A 16739-nucleotide genomic window follows, 5' to 3' on the forward strand; every position below is an offset into this window, starting at 1 on the left:
GTTCGTCTTTAAGATCGATTTCAAGGACCACACATGTGATGTCCATAAAACTCCCACAGGAAGAGCGAGCTCTGGGGATGGGAGACCCGGGTCCTGTGTGAGCCTCAGGCCTCCTGGGGCCTCGGTCTCCTTTTCTGTCAAGGGAGAGAGAAATATCTATCTTGGAACAAAATGAACACTAAAAAAATGTATAAACTTTCAGGGAAAATGTCAAAATACTCCAAATCTACAGACGGGCAGGTCAGGCTGGATAGGAAGATGGGCTGACAACTCTGCCAACGCCCTCCTGTGTGCTGGAGACATAAGTGTCTGTGCCAAGAGTTCTGGGAAAGGAGGGCAGGGGGCCATGTATCCTGCTTGTGTCAGACCGTGGGGCACAGGTGTTGAGGTGCCTACTCTCTTTACATGCTGGAATTTTCTACAAACCCACCCATTAAAAATAGTTTACCATCATTACTCTTAAGCTTGTAACTGGCACTTACTGAGGCCTTATCATGTGGGCCAGATGCTGAGCTGAGAGCTTTGCATGTGACCCCCTTTGCGGTTCCCGCACTCTCTCAGGAGGCCCCTCATTATGCTCCTTGTACAGGAGACAGAGGCAGACTGGGGAGGCAGGCCTGGCGATGGGCGGGGAGCGGGATTCTAGTCCAGGCTGACTGTGGAGGTGAGTGCTCCCCCCCCTCCCTCCCTCCCACAAGGAGCCATCACACAGGGTTTGCCCAAGCCTGCACCACTGTCACCTGGCCCATCTCTTCCCCCAGGCACGCCTGCTGCACTCTGACCCTTGGGCACACGCATCTGTCCACAGCCAGAGCATGCGCACGTTTGGCATTCAACTCCACCCTTACAATCAGTTCAGAAACAACCTTGGTAAACATTTTTCCGAGGGAGCACATTGTCATTCCCACGCCACCTGCCGCCTCCCACAGCCATGAAAATAACCAGATGTGCACGGGTTTCTCAGCTGCTGCTGGAAACCTCTGCCAGGGACCAGTCTGCACTCCAGCCGAAAACAAACAAGGGCCAGAAGCCAGAGGGAAGTCCTGCATAGCCAGTGGGATGGTCGCCTCTGGGAGCTGAGTGAGAAAGTTCTGTGAAACAGGGCCTGTGAGTTTCCCAGGGAATGGGCAGTTTCCGCCCAGTGGAAGCCGGAGGTTAAGGCAGCAGGTGTAGCTTTCCGAATTTCCAAGCTTTTTTTTTTTTCTGTCCTGGAGAGAATTCTTCCCTTCCAGGAATAACACCTGCATCCTTCTCGCTGTAGAATAATCCACGTTAGTCCACATTCCCCAGAGTAAATGTGTGCGTGCTGGGCTGGGGGGGGTGGAGCTAAGACTCAGCGGGCTCCTCCTTCGAGATCCCACTTATTCTGCATAATGGGTTCAATACAGTCCAGACTCTGCTTGGCCCCCAGAGGCAGATGGAAAGCATGACTACCCGCCATGGAGCAAGAAATCTGGATCTTTGGTGTGTGAAGACGGGAGGGCTCTTAGCTTGCCGGTAGGGAGTGGGGGTCCCATGGCGGTGTTGCTTAAAAAGAACAAACAAACCTCCTAAATGATTATGGCTAAACAATTGAGGGCTGGCTCCCCTGTGCCCTGCCAAGGCCCTAGGGGAAAGTTAAAAGCCATGTTCCTTTCAAACAAAGCCAAGTCGTCCCCTGTGTTGGAGACGTTCGAGCTAGTCAAGGAAGCTCGGTTTCCTCTGGGCTCCGCCTAGGGAAGTGAATCAAGAAGCCCAGCGCCAGCCCCAGCTGGAGCCAGGTGTCCAAACAGCTGAAAATTCACCCCCGAAAAGTAGTCGAAGAGGCTTAATGACACCAGAGAGGGGGACCGGAAAGTGTGAACACACACACACAGGGTGACTTCACAGCCTTCTTTTCAGAAGAAACTGGGAGCAAGATGAAATGTTTCCCTCTGAAATCATGCAGGTCAGGAAGGGGGTCAGGTTTGACTGATACTGAAGTCAGACGGGCTCCAAAAGGGGTGGGGGCGGGGAGGCACCATCTCTGCCCCACGGCCCACACGCTCATCCTGCCCTTCTCTTTCCACTCTCTGCATTGCATTTCCAGGCTTGCTACCCGGCAAGGTGGGTGCAGAAGCCCGGATGTCTAGGTCAAGTTTATTTGGCCACTCCCATGCCCGGAGCAGTAAGGTGTTGTCCCTCACGTGGAAGGGGCTACTTGGAACCTCAAGACTCTGGGTAAATTACCACCATCCTCCCACCTCAGATTTCCCATCTGGAAAGTGGGCACCATGCTCCGGAGTGTGGCACAACCTGGCGCCACAGGATTTCAGAGACACTGGTCCCAGGGCCGCTGCCTTTCTCACCTTCCCTTGCAGACCGGTCTTTCCTTTTACAGTGTTGACATCAGGCCTAAACGCCCACCCCTCGGGCCGGGGAAGCAGGGGCCAGAGAGGCAGTGAGCTACTGAGCAGCCAGGGCCAAGTTGTGGCTGAGTACGCCACCCTCCATGACCAGTGGCTGGGCATGTCCCCGCTCTAGAAGCCGTGCAGACATCACTTGCCTCTGCATCCCTGGGTCATAACGTCAGAACTTGAGGGATCCTAGACATCACTTTATCCTACCCCAACAAGGAGAGGTGGGCAAACAGACGGTCAGAGTACTGGGCACCAGGTCACATCTTCTTTGGCTTCTAGAACCCTGTGGCCGAACTCCCAGTGCAGGCTCTCTATCCTCTGGGGCATATATGCCCATATGCTTCTGTTCCACCTCCTGCTTCCCCTCACGGCCATTGGACAGGACAAGGGAGACATCTGACCTGTGGCGAAGATGAAGAGGAGAGACGGCCTAGGCCATCAAGACCACGAGAGCTCCCCACGGGACATGGGCACATGCCCTTCCTTACATTATCCAGGAATTCAAGACTGGCTGTCCCCAGCAGCCAACTGTGATAAGAACAGCTTCCCCCTGCCTCCCGCCATCCTCAATGACTCAAAGCATCAGTGCCATGCGTCTAGCTTCCCCCCCTTGCTCCCCTCTCCCCCCAGCTCTCCTGGATACATCCACACACTTGACCCCAGTCCCTTTATGCCAGCAGTTCTGGGGCCAAAATCATCAGGCAGGTCAGGCCTTTCAGACCACTGGGAAATACTACATAGGAGGGTCCTCGAGATCTCCTGGGCCAGCCCCTCATTCACGGATGAGAAAACTGAGGCCCACAGGGAGGACGGCTGGCCCTGAGTGGGTGGAGCATCTTCCTCTTGCAAAGCCCTTTTCTTTTTCTTCCTACTCTTTCCTCAACACCCAACTCAGATGGATCCTCCTGGGTATCTGCTCCATGCTTGCCACCACCCCCATACACACATACACCTAAACACCCAAAGCTTAATTAACAGGAGGCCCCAGGGGCAGTTAGAGCTGGTGTGTTGACACAGTTGCCCGAAACTGCCCATGGAATTCAGAGATGCGATATCATGTGGTCAGGACCAGACTTCAGATTCTCCCTGGGCCCGAGAGTAAAGCCAAAGTGTTTTTCCACCGGAAGTGCAACCTCCCAGGATGCCGAGGGGACAATGAGCCCACTGACAAGCTCCCGCCCTCCTCTCCCCGGGAGCCAGCTGTCTACAGCACAAGCTCTGTAGCGCCCTGGCCCACGGTGCTGCTGAGCTGAAACCAGGATGACTTCAGGGGAAGAAGCAACGCTGTGTGGTGCTCCGGGGGTCTCCAGATGCATGTGGCCCGGCTGGGAGAGGGGGCGTGTTGGGGAGTGGGCTGCCAGCACCGGGCCTGGAGGAGGAAGCAGCCAGGCTGCTGCACACACGGGCAGGCCGAGACCCAGCCCACAGGCTACTCAGCAGCGCCCCCTAGGGCTGAGGTGCAGGACTACATCCACCTGAGCAAGGGGACCTTGTGCTGTAGGACGCACCTGGGAAGGGTACCAGCTGGTGACTCAGCAAAAAAGATGCACCCCCTTTCGGCCATTTGGCTCCCCGAATCCCAGAAAAATGACAGCCTGAAGGTGGCTGAGATCCACACACCTCAGCAAGCCCTGTTCAATCAGTGCCGAGGAGAAAGCCCCAAGCTCTGCATGTGGTGTGTCACTGTGGCAGTGCTGGCCGACAGGACATCCTCTGGAATCCCCTTCTCCAAGCCTCTGGGGCAGGATGACAGGATGACAGACTCAGACTGAATTTAAAACAGAAATGTGATGCTCTCAGGATCAGGGACTCAAAGCCACGGGGCAGAGGCACAACAGGAAAGAAGCAGCTGGAAGCAACCAGCAAACCGTGTTTGGCCCCATCTGAGCGGAAAGATGAAGCATCAAAAACACACACATCCACAATTCTCTTAATAATGCCTCCAGCTCCTATCTGACAAACACCACCATTATTAAGCACCCATGACGGGCCACCAGCCTTGAATGTACCTTGTTCCTGGGAAGACTGGTACAAGCAGCCTTCGTTCTGGCCACAACCTTCCACGTGGTTTCCCATAAAGCCCCTAAGGAAGGCAGGCCCGCAGAGGTCTTGCTTAGCAATGCCCCAGACGCACACAGTGCTTTGTTATATGCGATGCTCTCTCAGTCTGGCCCAGGTCTTGACACAGGGCTCTCTGGGTCTGAGCACTGACGGTCACACATCCCTGGATACCTCTTAGTCCCGGGCAAACTGGAACAGTTGGTCACTCTACCTTTGCATCAGTCTTTCCCCACAAGATGTTAACTAAAGAGGAAGGAGAGAAGGAAAAAGTTCACAGTTGAAGTACACTGGGGAAGGCTGACATAAGCAAAGCTGGTATGTAAGCCCACTTATAGAATGACTTGGAGCACTGAAGACCCTGGGATGTACCGACTTCCCAAGAAGGGGAACAGAGCAGGCAGCATTTCCTAAACTTTTGGGATCATGGTTCTCTCTTATTCATAAGTGTTTTATTCATTTATCAAACATTTACTGAGAGCCTAACTATGAATATCTTGAGGACTACTAGTGTTCTCTTCGGACACAGGGACACAGCTTATTTTATGGAGTTGTAAAAGAAAAAAAAAACCCATATGGTGCTAGCCCTGATTTACCATTTGGGTAAACTGAGTCACAGAGCAACGCCCCACTGGGCTTTATCATGCAGAAAGCTAAATGCAGCTGGGTGATTAGTTGCTAGCTTCCTCCCATGCCTCGCTTTGTGAGGCAATGCTCGGTTCCCTGGTTTATATTAGCTGCTGGGTTCTAACGCCATGTGCCTCCCCTCCCTGAGAAGGAAAGCGTAGAGATGGCTGTAGAAAGACAAACGTCATGCTTCGCTGCCTGGTGTGGATGATGTCACTGGGAATTTGGTGCAAGTCAGGGTAAGGTGGATGAGGAGAAAGGAAGCCCTGTAGACGGGGAGACTCGGATCCGCAGCTGGACCAGGCAGTGTAGCAGTGGTGGCTGGGGTACCAGGGGCGGCCAGAGGAGCATTTATCCAGGTAGGAAGGAGCTGTGGGATGGGAGACTCCATTTCACAGTGTGATGGGCAGACCCTGCAGGGCTGTCAGGATCACGGCCTGGGTGGCTTCAGGAAAGCCTGTTTTGACTTGAAGCACCAAAGCGCCCCCTAGGGCTGGGGGGACAGGTACCTGGGTGGGAACTAGGAAGGTGGGGGGCTGGCCATCAGAGCCCCTTCTGAGCAAAGCCCACCCTGGCCACCTCATCTGTGACTGTGGTCTGCAGCTAAACCCCCCAGAGCTGGGCCCATCCTGAGCAACCTGGCTGTGGCAGTGACTAAATGCGACAGGGCCAGGTGCCTGGGGAAGGGCCACAGAGGAGAAAGCTGGGCCCAGCAAGGCCGAGGTCACAGTGGATGCTCCAGCTCGGGAGGGGGCAGTTGCAGGTCTGTTTCATCACACCTCACATGGGGCTAGAGCTGAAGCCAATAAAAGAAATAGGGCCGGCCGGACGGCGCAGTGGTTAAGTGCGCACATTCTGCTTCTCGGTGGCTCGGGGTTCGCTGGTATCGGATCCTGGATGCGGACATGGCACTGCTTAGCAAAAGCCATGCTGTGGTAGGCGTCCCACGTATAAAAGTAGAGGAAGTTGGGCATGGATGTTAGCTCAGGGCCAGTCTTTCCTAGCAAAAAGAGGAGGATTGGGCTCCATGGCCGAGTGGTTAAGTTCGCATGCTCTGCTGTGGCAGCCCAGGGTTCGGATCCTGGGCGCGGACATGGCACTGCTCATCAGGCCACGTTGAGGCAGCATCCCACATCCCACAACTAGAAGGACCTGCAACTAAGATATACAACTATGTACCGGGGGGGGTGGGAAAAAAAAGCAGAAAAAAAAAAAAAAAAGACTGGCAACAGTTGTTAGCCCAGGTGCCAATCCTTAAAAAAAAAAAAAAAAAAAAGAGGATTGGCGGTGGTTAGCTCAGGGCTAATCTTCCTCAAAAATAAATAAATAAAAATAAAAGAAATAAACCCCAAATGTACTGACGCTATGTGTCAGACACACCACCTACATGATTTTATTTACCCCTCACTGTGAAGGAGGCATTGTACCCATTCTACAGCTGGGGAAACAGAGGCCAAGGGACAAGTCTGAAATCACAAGGCTAGTAGGTGCCAAAGCTGAGACTAAAATCCAAGTGTCTAACTTCAAAGCTGGGGGCCTCATGGCAGGAGATTTCAATTTTTCATCTCTTTGACAGTAGAAGTTTTTCTCAAAGGAATTCTTACGTGGAGACCCACCATACAGAACAGATGAAAGCAGAGCTGTATGAAGGGGTGGGACATGAAGTCCCCCCAAATTGGCCTGCTCTTAGTTTTCCCCTCCAAGTGTGCAGCCCCAGCTCTCCGTGGCCCCAAGGCAGCTTCACACAATACCTCCACCAGGTTTGAAAGCCACTGGCCTCCAGCTGCTTTTCCCACCAGTGTCCATGGACCAAACTCTTAAGACAGTTATCTTCCTCCACCCTGCACTTGGCCCCAATGAGGCAGGAAGGAGAGGATGGGGTGTAGAAATACTTCTTTCCCATCCAGGGGCCAGTGGGGGAAAAGAGGTCCCCCCTGTGCCTTCCCTGTTGGAGGCCCTGCTCATGGGTGGTCCCCAGGGCACCTCGGCCCACAGGTACAGGTCAAGGCTGGGGAACCTGAATGGGAGGCAGCCAGGGGTCCCTGTGCATTACAAGGAACTGCTCCATCAGTACCAAAAGGCTGGAGCCACAGTAAACAAGGGCTAAGCTGGAGCTGGCTCAGCCAGAGGGTGGCAGAGCCCCAGGCCATGGAGGACAACTGCTTGCTTTTCACTCCTGCAGATGCAAAGCTGACCTGATCAGCAACATGAAGACAGGGCAACTGCAGAGAAACCCAAGGTTTGCGAGGACTGAGTTTACAGTAGCATTTGCCAGTGACCTACTCCAATATCCATTCTTCACTTCTTCCTTATAACCAAACCACTGATTTTTTGAGGCATATGGGTATCTGAAACAAAAATCACTCTTCCCCAAGGAAACTTTTCCCTGCTTCCCTTGCAGCTAGGTGTGGCCACAGGACTAAGTTCTGTCCAACAAAATGTAACTGGAAGTGTTGTGTGTGGTTTCTGGCAGGAACCCTCAAAAGATGAGCTGCAGCCTTCTTGTTCCTTTTTCCCAACAGCTGGAGCCCAAGCAGCCATCTTGGACCATGAGGCAGCAGCTAATGGAGACAGGAGCACCACACCAGCCCTCTTAACTCCTATTAGATGAGAGAGGTGTAACTTCTGTCTTGTTTAATCCACTATTTCTTTTTAGTTGCTATGAGCAGCCAAATCAAGTTCTAACAGACGGAAGTGCTGATCTTCCCCTGGAGGACCCTTTGGGTCGGGGAGACACAGAAGGAGATGCCAGGCAGCAGCACTTCCCACCCCCTCTCCTGCCAGGAGTCCCTGCTCCCTCTCAGGCCCGCTTGCCACCTGCCTCTCTTCCTCTAGAATCAGGTCAGGAGCCTCTCAGCTGGAGACCTCGGAACTGGCAGACAAGCCTTTGGGTTCTAAACTGCTCTGCCCCTCACTCATTCACTCCCTCATTCATTCATTCAGCAAATATTTATTGAACATCTACCATGTGCCAGGTCCTGTTCCAGGTGCTGTGGCTACAGCACTGAACAGAAGTCCCGGCCCTCATGGAACTGGCAGTCTACTCAGGGGAGGGACAAAGAAATGAGTACACGTCCAGTGATGAGCACGACAGAGAGAAAACACAGAGTAAGGAGACGAGGGTGTGTGTTCCCCAAGATGGCCCGGAAGGCCTCTCTGAGAAGGGGACATTCCAGCAGAGGGCTGATGGAAATGAGGGAGTGTGGATGCTTGGGAGAAGAGCTGATTGTGTGATCTACTGTGAGTCCTTAGTGCTTGGGCCTCAGTTTCCCCTCTCTAGAATGGTCTGAGAGATAGAGGCTGTCCAAAGGCAAACTCGTGCCACCCTGCTGGAGACCCTAAGGCTCCAGTCAGCGCGTCCAGAGCAGGTTAGCAGGGAAATCAGACTGGATGGGGACAGAGGGGCCCCTGGATAGAACTCCACGAATTTCTGGTAAGAAGGGGGCATGGCTACGGCCTCACCTCTAGCTCACACTTAGTTTAAGAATTACAGAGTCCTCACTTCCTTCCATGCTGTGCTGTCTACGCTGACCTGGGTCAGGGATCTGGAAGGTTAGAGATCAGATGGCTGTGGACTCCTGGTCAGCCTAAGCGTCTCCAGGGGCCTGGCTCTGGGAGGTCCCCCTGCACCTTGACCCAGAGCCACATGGCAAACCTCGCTCAGCCATTCCTCAGAATTCTCTTCCCCCTGGGCTGAGGCACAGCCTTCCGGCCATGACAATTGGCGGACGGGGTGCCACCCTGCACCCTGGCCCTAGGGAAGTTCGAGGTGGCTGACCTGAGGGGGATATAGCTAGAAAGGAAGAGAGGGTGGCGGTGGTGTGTGTCGGGGAAAGGGCTGGGGATGGAGGGAGGATGGGTGGCCGGGAGGCCAGGCTAAGCCGGGGGTCAGTGCCGGCCACTGCTATGGTGGTCTGGGGGGCCAGGCTCAGAGCCAATACAAGAACTCGGGGCAGCGGGATGTGGGGAGGCACTGCTCCCAAATATGCAGTTGATCGCAGCATCTGTACACCAGGCATCTAACAAACATTTATAACCACCCATTTGTTCCAGATTCTGGCTGGATGCTGTGGACACCCAGGGGGCTCATAGGCAGTGGGAGACAGGCGTAAACAGTCACAACACATGGTGGCCAGCACTGTGACATGGTACTCAGGAAGCCCTTGGAGAGCCTAACTGGTGAGCAACCAAGTGGCCTCAAGCCTCAGCTTCCCTTGATGGTGGAGGAGTGGGGAGAGTGTGTGCACGACACAGAGGTGTCACCATCATGAAACCATTTGAAAAGAGTTTCTCCAATGCCCAGGAGGAAATTAACACAGAAGGGGCCGAGTCCAGTTCCAGCGTCCGTGGCTGCATACACCTGCACACACATCTCCCCGGAAGCCATCACCAGGAGTCACTAGGAACCTAGGCAAGTGAACCCACAGCCTGGCCTGCATTCCCTCATCGGAAAAATGAGTGGGTGTGGAAGATGATTTCCAGGGGGTTCCCCAGCTCTAGAATTCTGTGTGCTACAATTTTCTGTGTTATTTCGAAGTGGTGTGGAAACTACCCTTTGCCAATAAAATTCTATTTTGGACACCCAGCGGGCTGCTTACTTGAAGGAATCTTGTGGTAAATGCTACTGCGGATATGAAGAGCCTCCTTACAATGCACCTTTTGTGTAGATTTTCCTGAAGGCTTTCCTTAAAGAGGATACCTACAGCTTTTAGGACTGTGCGGCCCGAAGAGTCACAATCCCAGATCTGCCACGTCTCGTGATCTTCTAACAGCCCCACAAAGTGGACCGGACAAACGACAAGGAGAGACCCGTGCAAATTCACCCATGTTCTTGGGAACAGGACGTGACAGGAAACCCCCCCAGTTGAGCTCCCTGCCCTGCATCATACCCCGTGGGCACAAATAGGAAGTGAGCCCAGAGCTGAGGAAAGAGACCCAGGCCTCTAGGTCTGAGGAAGTTTCCAGGCATGCTGGGGTTCAGGCTGGTGGGCAGAGGAAGGTGATTCCTCTTCTCCAGTTACATGGGAGGGGTGTCCATTCCGGCTTCAGCAAGAGCTTGCATTCGACAGACCTGCAGGACGCCTTTGGGTGTGAAGGGTGTGAAAAAGTGGCCCTTCCCAGGGTAGGGACCATCTAAATCTCAACCCTCCTCCTAAGAAGTGAAGTGAGCTGTCCAGAAGGTTGCTCCCACTTCCCTTAGGAGCTAAGCGCTAAAGGATGCCAAGCCCAGAAGCCCCGACCCTCAGCACTTTCTCCCACCAGCTCCAGCTGCTGTGGAAAGAGCCCACTGGCCAGCATCACTGCCCAGCATGTGAGCTGGCCCGGGGCGCCCCTTCCAGAGGGCCTGAAGCCAGGGGCTGGGACCAGTTCCCTTCAGGTTAACAGTCCAGATAACATTTCGAGCAGCTGCTCAGTGCCCGATGCTGTGCTGGGGCCTGGAGGCAGAGATGAATGTGCTGTTGGCCCCTGAGGGGCTCACCGCCTGGTGGGGGAGGCACCCAAACAGACCACAGAACATAACTTGGTTCCACCTAGGAAACCAGCGAAGGCTTCTCAGGGGAGATGATACCTGAGGATGGACAGGAGACAACTCTCCAGCTCTCCCCACCCAGGAGAGTTCAACAATGTGGAGTCCCCTTCCTCTCTCAGCTCCCAAAGGGCAGAGGTATCAAAACCCTGCTCAGCAGGAGCCCCTCCTCTCCCTTCCAACATGGATTCCCGAGGAAAAGCAGATGCGTGCGCCTCCATGTTGTCCACCTTGCCCCAACCTCTGTGCCCTGCCTTCTCCAGCCCCATTGCGACCCCCAGAGGACCTTCCTGGGCATGCCAAGCTCCCTTCCTCTGCCCCTTCCTGGGTGGCCACACCCCGCAGCTCTGGCCAAGCTGCCACCTGGTGCCTCTGTGTCCCTCAGTCTTCTCTCATCCCTCCCCAGCCTGTCTCCTCCCCCTCTTCTTCTCAGGTCTGCTGAGATCAGTCTGCCCCCCCACCACGTCTTCTCTCTCGTGCCTCAGAGCCATGCACAAGCAGTGCCATGCTGGGAACACCCACCATCCCCTCACCCCATGTCCCGTGGCACTCTCTCGGGGCTCTGAAAGCCCATCTTCTCACCAAACTCTTCCTGCAGTTCACTGACCCCACCTCAAGAAGCCCCATCACGACCCCCAGCCTCTCATCTGTGTCTCCCCCTACACCCTGCAATTCACTCAGCCTCGGTCACCCCTAGGAAATGGTCTCCCACCCTACGATGACCTTTTTTTATTTTAAAATCCCTGTATACACCCCCACCTGCATCAGAAAGCTTTGCCCAGATCACCTCTTCCCAAATCTTGGGGCACTTAGGTTTCAGTTTTCATTATTACATATCAATTGACACCAACAAACATTAGCAGCATCCTGATGCTGAGGGCGCCTTAAACCGACCCAGTGCTCAACACACACGCTTTATTAACCACGATAGCCAGGATTTACAGAGCTCTGACCACGAGTTGGGCACAAGGTCAAGCTCATTACATAAGTTCTCTCTCATCTTCAGAGCAACCTGCAGGTTAGAGATTTGTTACCATTTTACAGATGAGGACACGAGGCTCAACAAGGCCACTATCTTGTCCGCAGTCTTGCGGGGCTGCCTGACCCGGAATCTGAGTGTGTTCCGTCAGCCCCTGCTGCCGTTCCCTTGCCTAGGACTCATCCATCGAGTGACTTCATCAGAGTGACAGTCCAAGTCAGCTTGTCCTTTTCGGCAGCTGAGGGAACACAGAAACCCAGAAATCTAACAGTGAAAATAGAGGTGCCTTCTGCCCCTTCATTCTATCTTAAAGAGAACAAAACTGAGGTTCACAGGTGCGACTTGTCATGTGGGTGAAGCAAATGGATATCAAGCCCAAAAGCACTGAAAAGGGGGCTAACGGTCGGTCAGGCCCTGAGTTTATGTTTACACCGTAGCTGCGTAGCTGCGTGGCCAGCCTGTACGAGGGAAGCCGCGAAGGAGCCTGTGCTGGAATAATTCCTCTGTTAAGGAGACTCGCGCTGTAAACCTAGGTTGTTTAGAATTGAATCACAGCACCCCAGCAGGCTGGGGGTTATGCTATCAGGCAGCCACACCTTCTGAAGGGGAGAGATGGCGCCGTCCTCACTGAGTGCCCACAGGAGGACACAAAATCCACCGCAGCCACTCAACACTGGCTGGCACCGCTCAGCCTTTTCTGGCTTCAATGCATGCAAATAATAATAATAGTGGTAGTAATAATAATAATAATAATAATACCCCCTTGCCACTTTACACTTTTCAAAGCACTTCCCTTTATCATTGCATACTCTAATAACAGCACAGTTAAGGATTGAGCACTGGGGCCTGAAAGGCCAGATGACTTGCTGGTGGGGCAGGGGCGGGGTTATGGTCCTTTGCCACATTCGTTTCCTGCGTATCAAGCGCCTACCATGTGCCACGGCCCTGTGCTAGGCTTGAGGAGGGCTTCCTGGAAGAGACAGGGTTTCTGGGCAGCACCCAGGTGGGGAGACAGTCCAGCCCTGAAGCCAGCCGTGAGTCACATGGTCCCATGGGTGGCCCCACGGGTGGCCTCATCCCACAGCCCCTCGCCCCCTCAAAGCTCCACCTCTTTAAGCTCAGAAGCACTGAGAACCAGCCCAGCTTCCTGACACAGCCCATCTCCCTTCTAGGTGGTGCTTCAAGGCTCCCGGCAGAAAGGGTGCCTGTCAGAGCCCACACTGAAGTCCAGCTGCCCTGAGAGCATGGCGGCCTGACTCCAGCATCTTCTCAGCCCTGCAGGTTGTGCAAATCTTCAGTGACCGCCATCCCAGAACTGTTCTGACCATTCCTCACCCGCACCCCCTCCTCCAGGGGTGCACACCCTTCACCCACTGAGAGTGCCCTTCCCTTTCAAGCCAGGCTGGTGGAGTCTTGAGCATCCCACCGAAGGATGCTCAAGCCTGCTTGCTCTCTGCACACCAGCCCCTTCCCCCCAAAGGTTCCCTGTGGTGCAGAGCAGAGACTGTACTGCCATTCCATCCCACCCTCCCCTGAGAGTTTAGTCCCAAACTCCAGCACCTGCCAGCAGCAGGGTCTCTCCCTGTGTGGGCTCTCACCCCGGTCCTCCTGACCCTAGGCTGCGAACATAACTCTTTCTCTCTGCCGACACGTGCTCAGGTAGGCAAGAAATAAAGGCACCTCTCTCCTGGGCTGAGACTCCAGCTGTTCCTAGGGGCTTTGGGCCACCTGCTCTGATTGGATTTGCAGCCACCATCTGTCCCCTAAAAGGGTAACATTTCACCTTTAGAAGGAACATGGGAGGGTGTTTCTAAGGTGTAGACCAAGCGGCGTGAGAAAAAGTTCCTGGTTATACAAAGGGGTTGGAGGGGGTCTCACTGTTCTGGCCATGTACTAAGAAGGGATCTGTTCCTTTGGTGACATGAAGGCAGGGACCCCATTCAGACGAGTGACTCTGGGACTGTGGAAGGCCCACTTACTCCCCCTCCACCTGCCCCAGCACGGGCTCAAGTGGGCTGAGATGCACACACTGCTTGGAAAAACCTCTCTGCGAAAGAGTAACGCACCGCCCGCGTAGGCCGTTACTGGAGGCTTGTCACCTGCTTCGGGGACTTCCTCGTGAGCTTCCAGCCTGCCGCTTTGCCTGGAATCAAGGACTACACAATACCGTCCCTCATACCCTCGAACACGGAGAAAAGGAGTGATCAGACCCTGGGGGTCCCGCGGAAGCGTGGAGCCCGCGGTGCTCAAGTCCGCGCTCTCTTTGCCCGAAACCCATTCCGCGCCAGCGCGCCGTTTGCCGCTGCAGAATCCACCGCCCGCTCCACCCCAAAGGAGGCCGGGGACAATCCACGCTCGGGCCCGGCACCTGCGGCGTTCTCGGGTTTGGAAGGGGAGTGGATGGTGCAAGGTCAGGACTCCGCGTGTGGCCCCAGCCAGAGGTGCGCGGAGGGACTGCCCTGGGTCCAGCCACGAGGCCCGGCGGACTCCACTGCAGCCCGGCCCGGTCGGGGGCGCACGGGCACGGGAGGGGGCCCAGCGAGGCCGGGGCACCACTCACCCTGCACAGAGAGCGACGACGGCTGCAGCAGCAGCAGCAAGAGCGCCAGCGCGGAGAGCATCGTGCCCTGGCTTTGGGCCCGGAGCAGGTGGCTGCGGGCTGGCGGAGGGTCCGGGCGTCCGGGTGGCGGGCGCGTGGGCGCCGCGGAGGGAGGCCTGGCGGTGGCTGCGGCGGCCGGGCGGTGACCTGGGGCTCTAAGAGTCGCGCTCCGGCGGTCCCTCCTGGCGGCCGCTGCGGCAGAGGCGGGCCGAGGCGGGGAGCGAGGCGGCAGAGGAGCCGCGAGCGGCTGTGTCGCGGGCGGTGTCTGCGCGCTGCGGCCCGGCCGTCGGCTCCCGCGACTCCCGTCCCGTCCGCGCCGGCCTCCTCCTCCAAGAGTGCGCCGGCGGCGGGGTGGGCGGGCGCTGGGCCGCGAACAATGAGCAGAGGAGGAAACTCCGCCCTGGAGCAGCGCGCGGGCGGGGGAGCGGGGGAGCGGCGGGCAGCGGGCCCCGGGCGGGGGTGCGAGGGGGAGAGCGCAGGGCGGCAGGGTGCCCCCGCGCCCCACGGCTCCCCGCCCGCAGGGCAGCCCGCCCCGGCGCACTGGTGTCGCCCGCAGTGCTTTTGAGGGGCTCCAGCGGCACCCCCCACACCGCCGGGGCCCTTGCACACCCAAATGCGGAGCGAGGCGGCCCCCAGACTTGCATGTCCGCGAGGGACCCTTCGAGGCCTCCGGGCTGCGGCGCGCTCTGCAGCAAAGCCCGAAAAGCACGTCTGCCACCTGCCCGATGCGACTCACCTGCGGCAGGCCCGCATCCCGCACGACTCCTGAGCAGGTCTGTGCTGCAGGGTGAGCCCTGGGCCGTCCGGACTCCTTAGTTGCTTACCCTCTCCAAGCCTGGGTGAGAAACTTGTGATGGTGAAAAAAAAAAAAAGAGAAAATTTTGAGGGATTATATATGTGCCAGTCTGTGTTCTAAGTGTTTTATATATGTTAATTCATTTACTCTACACAACAGCCGCATTTTTAGCCTCATTTTGCAGACAGGGAATTGAGTCAAAAAGAGGTTAAGAAACTTGCTTGAGTGGTAAGTGGCAGAGCTGCCTGTGAGAGTAGTTTGGAGAAATACTTTGCCCAGTGCCTGGCAGGTAGTAATTGGTCAATAAGTATTAGCTATTCTTATTCTTGTTATGTAAAGAACAGCAATAAAGATTTAGGGCTCTGGGGTCAAAATGGACTTGGGCTCCAAACCCAGCAGTGCCCATCTATAAGCTGTAAGACCGGGCAAGTTACTTTGCATCTGTAATATGGGGATGACCACACCTACCTCGGAGGGTTGTTATAAGACTTAGCTAAGATATACGGGAAGGGCTGTTAGTCCAGGGCAGGAACATAGAAAATCACAATGAATGAAGCGGCCAGCACTCGATGTGGTGGGGCGAGAAATTTGCAGCCTTGGGATGGCGGTGGGAGTTGAATTCCATAAACCGAGTTAACCTGGCAAAAGAACAAAGAAGCACCCCTCCTTTTTTTTTTTTTTTTTTTTTGCAAAAGTTGCTTGAGGGGATGCAGATCCCATAGCCCCCCGCTGGGGTGACACTGGGGCAGGCGAGAACTGAGGAGAAATAGGGGGAAGCGGACCTAGAGGGGGAGCGTGATTAACCATGGGGGGAGGGCATGGATTTGGCTCACGTGACAACTGGGTTGATAATCTGAAGTCTTTCTGCCAGGTGGGTCTGGGAGGGAAGAGGGGTGTCCCCAGGACCTAGCCTCCTGCTAGGGACCGTGGAGTCCTTGAGCCCTTCAAGTCAACTGCACGGAGGAGCCGCCCGCACGGCACAGCATCTTTGGAGCAGCGAAGCAAGCGCTGGAGCCCTGGCTGGGGTTCCGCGGCCGCCGGCCTCAAGCTTGGGAACGGCTGACGGCACTGTTTTCATCAGGAAGTTTCTGCAGGATAGTTTTGGCCCCGTTTTCCACACCGCATATGGGAAAGACAGAGAGCGTTCCATATCAGTGCTGTGAGGTGTGTGTGTGTGCGCGCCTATCCTGGATGTTTTTGAGGACTGTTCCCTTAATATCCCTGTCAACAAAAGGCTTGTTTCTCTGTCTGAAACCAAGCAATACTCTTAAACAGCTGGGAATTTAAAAAATTTTATGCTTTCTGATTTACACGGTGTTTTTGCACTCCATGAATCAATTTCTCTAAAAACCTAGAAATGAATGTGTTAAGTTTTTAAAGGGAGAATGTATATTGCAAAACTTAAGGCATTTTAAATTCACACTATTTGGGATTGGTCCCATTACCAGATCATGCAAAATTAAAATGAGAGCAGACATCCGGGCTTAGGAAACCAGCTGCTCTTTGTAGCTGAAGACTCAGCAAAATTAGAATTGCTCTGGACCCTCCCCAGCATCCAACAGGCCCCCGCACCTTATGCACAATGGGGCTTTGAGGAATGAAGCCTGAGGCTGGCTGGGCTTAGGGAGGTCACCCCTCGTCAGTGAACAGATCTGTCCACAGGTAAGTGGCCTGTATCCTTGGCCCTGTTTACCATTGTGCTCCCACGAGCAAACTGGCTGGCCCAGAACACCTGAGCTTATAGTCGAAACTCAAAGCACTTTATAGATGCTCTT

The 16739-nt window shown here is 55.0% G+C and overlaps 1 protein-coding gene across 1 annotated transcript in view; it reads right to left on the reverse strand.

Moving 5' to 3' along the window:
• Window positions 1–14936, reverse strand: part of PODXL (podocalyxin like) — a 44533-nt gene extending 29597 nt beyond the window's left edge. Inside the window, exon 1 of the mRNA XM_046669558.1 lies at window positions 14130–14936. Within this exon, the coding sequence (XP_046525514.1) occupies window positions 14130–14190 (61 nt within the window). The 5' untranslated portion in view covers window positions 14191–14936. The remainder of the gene's footprint in view (window positions 1–14129) is intronic.
• Window positions 14937–16739: the final 1803 nt, after the last annotated feature.

The sequence above is a fragment of the Equus quagga genome, chromosome 8 (genome assembly GCF_021613505.1).
Source record: "Equus quagga isolate Etosha38 chromosome 8, UCLA_HA_Equagga_1.0, whole genome shotgun sequence".
Taxonomy (NCBI): Eukaryota; Metazoa; Chordata; class Mammalia; order Perissodactyla; family Equidae; genus Equus; species Equus quagga.